Source organism: Phalaenopsis equestris, unplaced genomic scaffold, assembly GCF_001263595.1.
Source record: "Phalaenopsis equestris unplaced genomic scaffold, ASM126359v1 Scaffold000128, whole genome shotgun sequence".
Classification (NCBI taxonomy): Eukaryota; Viridiplantae; Streptophyta; class Magnoliopsida; order Asparagales; family Orchidaceae; genus Phalaenopsis; species Phalaenopsis equestris.
The window spans coordinates 350,634-363,010 of record NW_018164570.1 but is presented as its reverse complement, the minus strand read 5'-3'; the positions used below and the strand labels follow the sequence as shown (position 1 = coordinate 363,010).

Here is a 12,377-nt window from a genome sequence, read left to right as displayed (position 1 = left end):
TTCTCAACCTCAAGCACGCAGCTCATTGCAGCATGTGTTGATCGATCTCCGCCGAGGAGTTCCCTTCGAATACCAACAACCTGACAAATATTTCATGGGGCTGCAAGATCGAGTCTCTCGAAAGAGCCTTTATGCAGTGGCACTGGCTTTCGGACTTGGCCGTTCGTCCCCATAATAAGGATATCCGGCAAGTTGACATTGGCAGGCATGGCCTACAACGTAACCGCCATCCTTCGACTTGTTAACAAAGTTAACGGAGTCCGAAATATGTAAATAATGAAGTTTAGGTGTGAGATATTTGAATTGTTATGGTTTGTGTGGTATGTATGTAAATCCCCCTAAAGAAAAAACAGTAGAGCCTTACATCAAAAATACTATCATATTCCTCTAGTAGAGTTGTGACGATGGCCTGAGCATTGTTTGCAGCATTTGCAGCAGCCAAAAGCTGAGCAGAACTACCTCCATTTGCATCAAAGTCATCCTCTAATTCACATTCACCAGCAAGAAGTGGACGCAGCAACAAAGGTGCCATACAAGCAGCAACAGCAGATGGAGTCATCCGATTCTCAGTAGTATGCAAAGCAATTGTGTGCATCATTTTCAAAACCCTTGATCAAAAATAGCAAGCAATTTGAGATTGTAAGTCAAGAAATATAATATCATGGATAGATCAGGTCAAAATATTAAAGTAAAGGATGGAAAGAGAACTACCTCAAATAGAAACTAAGTTCTAATGATGGCAAATGTATATTAAGCAAATAACCAATACAGATCTGAAAAACGTTTTCATAGGCTGATATATCATCAAGTCATTGTAAGAAAAAGTATATTCCAAAATCACGCATCAACTGCCCTATAAAAAGAGAAAAATGGATCAAATATCCTAAATCAGTTAAGAAAGCTTACCCATTGTGATCAGAAAAACAAGCCAATATTTTTTATATTATATTTAAATTTAAAAATATTGGAGTCAGTCAGCTCAGAAAACAATAGAATGGAGAACAATTGAATTTTGAGAAAAGCCAAGAACCAAAAAAGTTTCAAATGTCTAAAATCAGCTAAAAAAAAAACGTACACATTGTATTCTGAAAAATATGCCAATGTTTTCCTAATTTTATTTTAGAAAAATTGGTGCCACTCAACTCAGATGAAAATAGGATTGAGAACAATTCAATTTTGAGCAAACACAAGGGTGGCTTGAAATCGAATAGAATGAAATAAAAGTGCATCGAAGTCAAATTGTTGATCGATTGTACTTCATTCTGAGCCAGCATGAATCAAATTAGATCAAATGCAAGCTGGCTCGTTTTGATTTCAGATTATCTCAAAATTAATTAATTTTTTTTATTTTAAAACACTCAAAATACTACTGAAATGTTATCAGAAATAGTAAAAGCAATTTATTATGGTGACTGACAACAATAAACAAAATAAAAAGAAAATGTAAACTGAGATGTTTACAAGAAATTAAACAGATTCTCAAGTAAATTAAAGTCCATGTACAATCAAAGCTCTTAATAAAATCATTCTCAATCTACAACACAATTTCTGTCTAATCATGCAGCATCAATCTACAAAAGCAGAAAACTACTACTTTTTACATAAAGTTTGCACATTTTTTCTTCCAATTTTGATGTCAGATCAGAAGACACCCCATTCGTACGAAATCTCAAAGCCAGAGAAACAAAAATCTTAAGAAAATGAAGCCATTTAAGTAAAAAAAAAATTACATAAAGATTAAAATTTTAGTTCTATAATCACTAAAAATGAAATCATTTTTAAAATGATATTTCTAATTTTGTGATCATAAAAAACTGAGACATAAAAATAAAGCATTAAGTAACCTTTTCAATATCATCAACAATTGGATCAAAAAATATTTCATTTCCCCTTATCCTCTGGTTTCATGCAATGATTAGTCCTAGAATACCTACATATATGAGATATGTTGCAATGTTTTTTTTTTTTTTTTTACATGATTTAACTCATAAATTACATGTCATTCTCAATAGTTTTTTATCTTCTTTTATCACAATAATTGATTAAAATACTTCCAAACATTTGATCCAAGTCTTTTGCCCTTCTGCTCCTAAAAAAATGTAACACTTTCTATAAGATTAGACGTATTGCCAACTGGAAGATGACATGAACTGCAACCAAATTAATGTTCCGAATGGCTGGACAATGCATCTATGAGAAACTGTATCATTTAAGTTACTGATGCGGCAAAGTGAAGAATTAAAAACAGCAGTAAATTGAAGGACTGCAATATGAAGGAAACTCACGCCTCATATGAAGAATTAAAGACATCAGGAAATAGAATGAATTCTCATGACAAATATAATGATTCAGGAAAATGCAATAAACCAAGCTTCCAAAATAGAAACTAAGCACTGTGAACGATAACAATAATCATAACAAACTTTCATCTCAAGCATCCAGCAATCATACTTCCCATAATGTATGTTAGTCTCAGGCTATCAAACATTCAAATAGGAGATATCTCAAGAACATTAATCATTAATTCATTATAACAAAATAAAGAATCACTTTGTATCAACTAATTTACAAAATAGATATAATAGAAACAAGGCAAATCAGAAATGAAAGAACGTATCCAAGAAATTGTTAATACAAATCAAGGCAACGAATAACGCCCTTCTAAGGTTTGTCACCTCCACTGGGAGATGAATGGAAGAGAGCCGAAATGAAAGAACAATGACCATAGTCAAAAACAACAGCAACGGATAGAAAAGTCTAGAAGAGGGAAAGGACAAAAGAGGAGGGAATCAGGCTTAGGGCTCGTGCTTCTCAGGGTAAAAAACACAATTGAAAGTCTTTGAGTGAGAAAAGAAATGAACAGGGGGGTACTGATAGCTCTTCGATCTTTATGAAATAAAATGGGAGAATGGTTGAGAGTTTTACTCTGAGCCATTCAAATTTAATCAAAAGGCCCAAAAATAAAATGATTTTGAGTACATACGCAAAATATGTGGCAAAAGAAGCTTTCTTATAGAAATATTACAAAACTAAATTATATCAAATTTTAAATGATTTTTATTTTAAATTCTTCTATTGATCGTTTCTCCACCTCCAATCGAACTTGGATCGAAAATTACGACCATCAAATTATTTTGCTAATGGATCCACTTATGCGCTTTGAACCAAGAAAAATTTCAACAAAAAATCAAATCGGTCTATGGCTTTTGAACCAAACTCTCAGATAAAAAAAACCAAGAAAAATTTCAACAAAAAATCAAATCAATTTTTGACCGATCTATGGCTTTTGAACCAAACTCTCAGATAAAAAAAATAATAATTGAAGACAATAAAGGGCGCTGCAGGAAGCCAAAACTCAAAACAAAGAAAAATTGCAAATTAAAGTTCAGCTCCAAACCATTCACATTGTTTCTTAAACTAACACCAAGCTAATTGCGAAAAAAAATTGTCCCGTCGATTTCTTTACTAACTATATTGCAAATATACTCCATAATCAAGGTTGGTGCTCAAGTCTAAGGTAGTATCCCTCAAGAACACATCCCAAGGAACCAAATTTTATCAATTTCGGGGTAATTAATATAAAGTAATAGTTCAATCCAATACCAATGAGCATATTGGCATTCGCATGCCAACATTTTAGCATCTATAATAGACAATTGTAATGGAAAACTTTAAGATCAAGTTGTGTACATGCAATAATTTTTAAGGGGTTACAGGAGATATTTCTGGCATTAAAGAGTAATAACTAAAGGCTATACTGATATCTTTATGCAAGCCAGATCAATGATTAACCAATATAACAAGAGGTTACCTAGCTCATCAATAGCAATAATTTCTGTTTTCAATCAAAATATTAGGAAAATGTTCATATTCATAATGAAAGAATTCATCCAATATTATAAAAAGAGTGTTATAGTTGGTTCGAGCATGCATTTAGATCATTCATGTATCCTAAATTTGTTAGCTGAAAAAAAGATGAATGAATGCAAACCAAATGCAGATTTTTTTAATAAAACAAATAAAATGTAAAAATTAAAACATCTATACAAAATAAGCTCTTAGAAGACCAAATAAAGACCAAATACATCATACCAAGAAAAAATTGAACAGGAAGTACCTCTGCAATAGCTTACGATTTGGTTCTGGAAATGTGTTCACTATTGCAGAACGCATTTCTTTCAAACGATCTTCCCTAAGTTCGAATCCTAGATAATAAGAAAAAATAATAATAATGAGTCGCAAAATAGTTCAACATCAGATTGCACAAGGGCAAAATGTTATTGTAGAAGGCAAATATTATAAGAACATCATCAATCTGTTTTTTTAATGTTCCATTTTGTCATCCTAGAAAGAACAAATACCAATTTAAATTTGAGAAGGTAAACAGCAGGCTGCTTCTAGGCTTATTCATCACGTGGTTATTTGTGTACAATTTAACAAACATTCCCTAGAAACTTTAGGGCACATGCATAACTTTTACAAAAGAGTTTAAATATAACAAACATACCATCAAAAATAAGAAAGAAATGCAACTGCAAAACTTAAATAAAACAGCTCAATGAGCAGGATCTAAAAATACAAAAAGTTGCCCTATATGCCAACATAAATATGCATATAAAAAAACTGAAGCAAAGTAAATATGTCATTTGAATACACAAGCGCCAAGATATAAGTTTGTGTGTGTGTGTGTGTGTGTAATTCACCAATGACTTCACTACTCGGAAATAGATATACACAAAACCTCCACAAAATAGCAACAATGACTTCACTACTCAGAAATAGATATACACAAAACCTCCACAAAATAGCAAAAACACATATTGCAAATAAAAAGTTCAAATAGAACTTATGGGATGATAAACTGCTATCCGTATTCTCAGTGTTTTATGAAAGAATGCAAGTAACAGAAAATTTTGGTCAGTTCACAAATTCAAATTCATGGTAATTAAAGCATGTTAGGTAATATCACAGAAGATAATCAGTATACTGGTGAATTATAACAACTTCGGTAGTTAGTGTTGGTCACACTGTGATAACATAAAGTTAGCATGATACTATAGCATGGGAGTTGAAACATTTCAAAGATAAAGACCAATACATTAAGGATTTTTGCGGGATCAAATGCTATTAGACGTTCAGTAAAAACTTTATTATTAATTTGCAACCCAGGAACTCAAAGAAGTCTCGAATTATTTTTTTTTCACTAGTCCGTTTGTGAAATTATTTTAGTGCTAACGTGCTCAAAGGTTCTTCAAGGAAAAAAAACAAATCCCATCGACTTTTGTAAACAGGTTTATTATTGAATGAAAGGAGTTACTTGGCTACGAATAAATTCCAACCCTCTACATGTCGACAATCCCTTCCTTTTGTATGATAAAAATTCAGCACTAATTTAGATGCTTTGAAGATTGAATAGTAACAGCTTGAGAAATTAGTGAAAGTTTCTACCCAATTTGGTCCTTCACAGTTCTCGGTCAAGAAGTCAAAAAGAAATTATCATGCATTTATAACCCTTCTGATATCAATAATATTATCCTACTTTATTCCCGAAACCTACATGATATCAGAGCTAAGGGATCTTGCCCTTGCCTCCGAGATCTTATCCTAGCTGCCGGAACCTCCCCTGCAGGCCTACCACGGCAATTTTTCTTGCAGCCAGACCTCCCTTCCCAGCCGAATTGCTTCCCTGAAGTTTTCTGCAGTTTTTTCCTGCCTCTGGATGTTCTTCCTGCCCAGCTATACTGCTAAAGTTTTTCTTCCTGCAGCTGGACGTTATTCCTGCAGGCTGTACCGCCAGATCCCTTCCCCAAAACACCCTCAGAGTTCCTCGCTGCAGTCCGACCTCTCCCCTGCAGGACCTCCTGTTGCCGGATCTCCCTCCAGCCGGCTGTATATACCACTAGAAACCTCTTGTGCTGAAAGCCTAGTAAAGGATCGTCTTCGTTTATGTCTCAGCATCCGAACCTCACATTTAGCTCCGTCGGAATCATGGCGGACTCCACCTCCAAGATTCCTTCTAATAGTGCCTTTGAGCCTTGCGGAGGATCGACACCTGCCTCTATCCTCCCGCAGACCAGAGGGCATGAAAATCACAATAACTTCCAGATTACAACCCACAAACTCAACGACTCTAATTTCCTCAAATGGTCTCAAGCAGTATCGTCATTTGTCAAGGTAAATTCAGCCAACTTACAGGTATGATTTGTGAACCTCTAAAGACTTACCCAACATATGCAGCATGGGAAGTAAGAACTCAATGTTTATGGCATGGCTAATTAATTCCATGAAGACCTCGATTGGTCGTTCTTACCTATTTCTTATAACTGCAAGTGCCTTTCGGGTTATAGTTCGCAATAGCTACTAGGACGTAGACAATTTTGGACAACTCTACGAGGTGTCGAATGAGATCCGCGAGGTAAAACATAGGTCAAAGACAGTGACATAGTACTAGAATGATTTGGTTTCCTTATGGATGGAATGTAACATCTACTATGACTATATGTAGGACACTCTCGTGGATCTCTCTCTTCAAAAAAAATTCTGAAAAAGAATCGTGTGTTTCAAAACCATTCAGCCAGCCCACACTTATAACATCCCTGACTCTCTTCAAAAAAAATTCTGAAAAGAATCGTGTGTTTCACAACCATTCAGCCAGCCCACACTTATAACATCCCTGAATCACCAAATTCCATCAATAGAGTCCAATGGAACACTTAAAGCTGCTTGGATCCAGTCAGCTATCCTCAAGCCTGTCAACCTCCCACGTTAGTCAAGGTAACCTTTCTATGGAACTAATTGATCCTTTTTCTAATTCATGGATTATTGATTCAGGTGCCACGAATCACATGAACGGGTGCTCTCAAGTTTTTTCGACATATTCTCTGTGCTCAAGGTAAGACTATTAAAATTATCGATGGCTCCTGTAATTCTATTGCAACCCAACATTTGCTCAAGAGCAACCTCTTATCATTCAATAATTTGACATATGACCTTGATTGTGTTGTTCATTTCACTCCTGATGTTCGCATCTTTCAGGATCATCGTTTGGAGAGGAGGATTGGAACTACTAAGCAGGTAGCCAAGCTCTAATTCTAAGAATATGGCATTGATGATGCTAATACTCAATCGCGTAGTTGTAATTTTTCCATTTTTAGTGCTTGTCCAATTATGCTATTATATTGTCTCTTGGGTCCTCCTAATTTTCACTATTTAAAACAATTGTACCCCCTAATATTTATTGATATGAATCCATCTATTTTTAAATGTGAAATTAGTCATTTAGCAAAATACCATCGTGTTCCATATCCGCCCTACCGTTACACTCATTATTTTCTATTTTCACTGATTCATAGTGATTTATGGGGACCCTCTCGAACTGCAAGCTACACTAATAAATGGTGGTTACTCTAATTGATGACCACAATCGAATAACGTGAATCTATATATTAAAAGATAAATCTGAAGCTGCAGTCACCTCCAAAAACTTTTATTCTTTCATTTTGACCCAATTCAAAACCTTCATTTAAGTCCTTCGGTTCGACAATGGTAAGGAGTACTTTAAGTCTATTTTAAGAGAATTCTAAGTAAGGGCATCCTCTACCATAACTCTTGTATGGATACTCCAAAACAAAATGAGATAGCCGAGTTGAAAAACCGACACATTCTCGAAGTGGCTCGTTCTATTTTGTTTCAAACTAATGTCCCTAAATGATTTTCATATGGTGTTGTCCTTACCACAACATATCTCATTACAAAGTTCTCACAAAAATTCACAATTTTTCAGATCCCACTATCCATCTTAATGTCGTGTTTTCCTATCAATTGGTTCTTCACCACATTATATCCCAGAATATTTGGGTGCACAGCTCTTGTTCGCAAAACTACACCGACACAGAATAAACTTGATCCCCGCTTGATTAAATGTGTTCCTCGGCTATTCAGCCAAACAAAAAGGCTATAAGTGTTTTGATCCTACCACCTGTAAAATATATTGAGTGTCGATGTCACTTTTTTGAAATTATACCCGACTTCCCTCGCACTATCTAGAGTGAGGGGAAGCTAGATTTGTTGTATGTTGTTCATTTTCTTACTCCGTTGGATATTCTACCTACTCCTACAACCTTTGTGACTGAGAAACCCTCAGTCCCACTAGATCCATCACCAACTAGACCAACATCACTTCCATCCACTCTACCTTTCTATACTCGATGTATCAAACTCACGGTTGAGACTCGTCCCAATGCCCCCACACTCGAGCCCGCTACCTCGCAACAGATCTTGGAATCCGCTCAGGCCGACATCCTTGTAACGATGCTCTCTCAACTTATGGGGATCACTCCTCTAAATGAGGAGTTGAATTCCCCCTTTGAGATACATAAACAGGCATGCACTTTTTATCCCTTCGCAAAATGTCTGATTCCACAACTCTCCAACCTGCAAAGCCTTTGCCACTTAATTGACGAATCATTGTCTCCCATCTACTATTGAGGCAACATTGGCTAACCTGACCTGGAAGTCTGCAGTCATGGCTTAGATGAATTCCCTTTGAAGCAACCATACATGGGATGTTGACGATCTTCCACAAAAAGAAAAGCAATTGGTTGCAGGTGGATTTTCAGCATTAAATCTAACCCTGATGAATCTTTTGAAAGCAACAAGGAACGGCTGGTTGCTAAAGGCTATTTAAAGACATATAGAGTTGATTATGAAGAGACGTTTGCTCTAGCGGACAAACTAAATACCATTCGGGTTCTGTTATCCCTTGTCGTGAATTTGGATTGGCTTTTACTCAAGTTGGATGTCAAGAATGAATTCCTTAATGGTGATCTTACAAAAGAGGTGTATATGTCTCTCCCATCGGAATTTGACTCAACCTCTTCCAGTGGACAAGTGTGTCGACTACGGAAGTTTATTTATGGATTGAAACAATCCCGTCGGGCTTGGTTCATCAAGTTTATACAAGTTGTTGTGGGTCATGTTTTATTGCAGGCCCAATCTGATCAGAAGATATTGTTCTGCCACTCACCCGATGACTGTATTGTCATCCTCATTGTCTATGTCGGCGACAACATACTCATCGATAATGATCTGCCGACTTTGAAATATCTCAAAACTATCCTTGCCATATCTTTTAAAATGAACTTGGATTCCTAGTTCTCTAATATTTACTAGGTATGAATGTAGCTCGATCCTCTCGGTGCATTAACCATTCCCAGCACAAAAATGTGACAGATTTACTAACTGGCAAAAAGCTACTTCTACGCAAACCAATAGCTGTTCTGATGGATCCAAATGAAAAATTGGTAGGTGTTCCCAATGTCGTTTAGGTGAAAAAGGCACTGCCAACGACTAGTAGGGAAACTCATTTACCTAGCTCATACGTGCCCTTGGTATTGTCAATCAGTTCATGCATGATCTCTACGAGCACCATCTCGCAGTTTTCCACATCGAATCATCCACTACTTAAAAGACATTAAGCTCAGATTTGTTGTTCTCTCATCACAGCTCTCACTATGTTGTAGTTTATACGTACACCAATTGGGTCGGGACCGTACATGATCGACGATCTACCTTGAGTTAATGCTCATTCATGTGGCGAAACTTTTTCATGTGAAAAAATAAAACACAATTCGTGGTTGCTGATACACCTAAAATATATAGTCTTTATGTACTTATACCTATTTTTGAGATATTGCACTTTAATGAAAGATATTTACGTGTTTTTCTTTCAGATACAATCAAAAAGATGAAAAATGGTAAAATGAGTGAAAATAAATCAAATTTTGAGCAAAAATGAACTAAGGCGTCTAAGCGACCAGGACTGGCTCACGCCAGGTACCCCGCGCTTAAGCGCCAGAAATAGTTATTTGATGATTCATTGACTTTGGATGAATTTTTGAAGAGGTGTTTGAAGAAACCCTTGGTGAAAACGTGAGAAATAGTTAATGAACACAAAAATTCATTCAATTGGCTTTTGAAAGAAGACAACTTCTAGAAGATTCTTTGAATGAAGACACATTTTGAAGATGCACCAAGACACCTTTTGGAAAATTATAAAAGTAGACTTGGATCATCCATAAAAGAGAGAATCCATCCAGACCAATCCAGTGTCGATCACCACATACGCCGCCGCCGCTCACTTTTTTTTTTATTTTGAGTTGAGATAAGTTTTTATCTTTGTGACTACATTTGACTTTAATTTAGACTTCTTGTTTTTATGCATAATTTCTATTTTCAAAATCAAGTGTGGCTGTGTTTTCTTCATAAATTCTGAGTATTTTTCTTTATATTTTTCCTTAAAGTGATTAGTGATTAGGTATTAGGGGAAGTTGTGTGAAGTATTAATCTTTAATGTTAGAAGAAATGATGATTTTAAACATTTTACTTCATTTAGAAATGATGATTTTAAATATTTTACTTCATTTACTTTTTGATTTAACCAATTAAGATTTTAATACATGTTGTGAGAACATGTAAGATCCGAGATTGTATTGTCTCAATCAACAAATGGTAAGAATCACATTCGATTTCATGGATGAGAATGTAGTGTATGAGGTTGAGTGCAAATAAATAGGAAAATAAACTTTGAAGGGTGTAGAATTAGAGAACTTTAGATTGACAGGCTAAAGCCCCCAATTTGGTTTATAGTTTTAGGTTTTAATACGATATGTTAGCCTCCAGGTGGAGGGAGGAGCGAACTCTAAAGTGAGAGCTAGTATCTTCCTTACCTAACCCACCTTCAAGACATTCAAACTATAAATTAGTCATTGTTCTTTATAGCATCTCTAGTAAGGGTAAATAATAGTATTGCTCCTATTTGGCACAACACAATTAGAATACTTCCACAACATAATTCATATACTTATTACTGATTCATGATAAGGAAAAAAATATTTTATTTATATTGTATTCATCTTGCAAATGTCAAGTTAAATTAGTTAGTTGCTTACTTTATTTTTAATTATAAAAAATTACAAAAAAATTAAAATTTCATTATTCATCTTGCAAATGTCAAGTTAAATTAGTTAGTTGCTTACTTTATTTTTAATTATAAAAAATTACAAAAAAATTTGAACTTTCATTATTATTATAACATATAGAGTTTAAGCAAGAATGTTTTGCTAAGTAGAATTTTGTTATCTAATTTCTTTTGTTTTGTAAAGTGCGTATTGTAGTTTTTCCTGTGAGCGCGATATTCAGAACTTAATCAAAAAGTCTTATATTACTTGATAACGATACGTATACTTGCATAGTATCCCATATTTAAATATTATAATTGTATTCTTATTTGCTTAGATGTTAATAATTTATCTAGCTTTTGCTTTGGATCAAGTTTTTAGCTTTGTTAGAAAGAAAGAATTATAGTTAAGAAAATTAAGAATATAATTGCATGCATCGCATTAACATATATAAAGATGGACAAACTAAATACCATTCGGGTTCTCTTATCCCTTGTCGTGAATTTAGATTGGCTTTTACTCCAGTTGGATGTCAAGAATGAATTCCTTAATGGTGATCTTACAAAAGAGGTGTATATGTCTCTCCCATCGGAATTTGACTCAACCTCTTCCAGTGGACAAGTGTGTCGACTACGGAAGTTTATTTATGGATTGAAACAATCCCGTCGGGCTTGGTTCATCAAGTTTATACAAGTTGTTGTGGGTCATGTTTTATTGCAGGCCCAATCTGATCAGAAGATATTGTTCTGCCACTCACCCGATGACTGTATTGTCATCCTCATTGTCTATGTCGGCGACAACATACTCATCGATAATGATCTGCCGACTTTGAAATATCTCAAAACTATCCTTGCCATATCTTTTAAAATGAACTTGGATTCCTAGTTCTCTAATATTTACTAGGTATGAATGTAGCTCGATCCTCTCGGTGCATTAACCATTCCCAGCACAAAAATGTGACAGATTTACTAACTGGCAAAAAGCTACTTCTACGCAAACCAATAGTTGTTCTGATGGATCCAAATGAAAAATTGGCAGGTGTTCCCAATGTCGTTTAGGTGAACAAGGCACTGCCAACGACTATTAGGGAAACTCATTTACCTAGCTCATACGTGCCCTTGGTATTGTCAATCAGTTCATGCATGATCTCTACGAGCACCATCTCGCAGTTGTCCACATCGAATCATCCACTACTTAAAAGACACTAAGCTCAGATTTGTTGTTCTCTCGTCACAGCTCTCACTATGTTGTAGTTTATACTTACACCAATTGGGTCGGGACCGTACATGATCGACGATCTACCTTGAGTTAATGCTCATTCATGTGGCGAAACTTTTTCATGTGAAAAAATAAAACACAATTCGTGGTTGCTGATACACCTAAAATATATAGTCTTTATGTACTTATACCTATTTTTGA

At 35.2% G+C, this 12,377-nt stretch overlaps 1 protein-coding gene across 1 annotated transcript in view; it reads right to left on the bottom strand.

Moving 5' to 3' along the window:
• The window catches only part of LOC110021275 (rho GTPase-activating protein 7), a gene marked incomplete in the record, with an annotated part of 99,358 nt that overhangs the window by 53,440 nt on the left and 33,541 nt on the right, over nucleotides 1-12,377 (bottom strand). Inside the window, 2 exon segments of the mRNA XM_020719707.1 lie at nucleotides 365-608; nucleotides 4,118-4,205. Of these exon segments, the coding sequence (XP_020575366.1) occupies nucleotides 365-608; nucleotides 4,118-4,205 (332 nt within the window).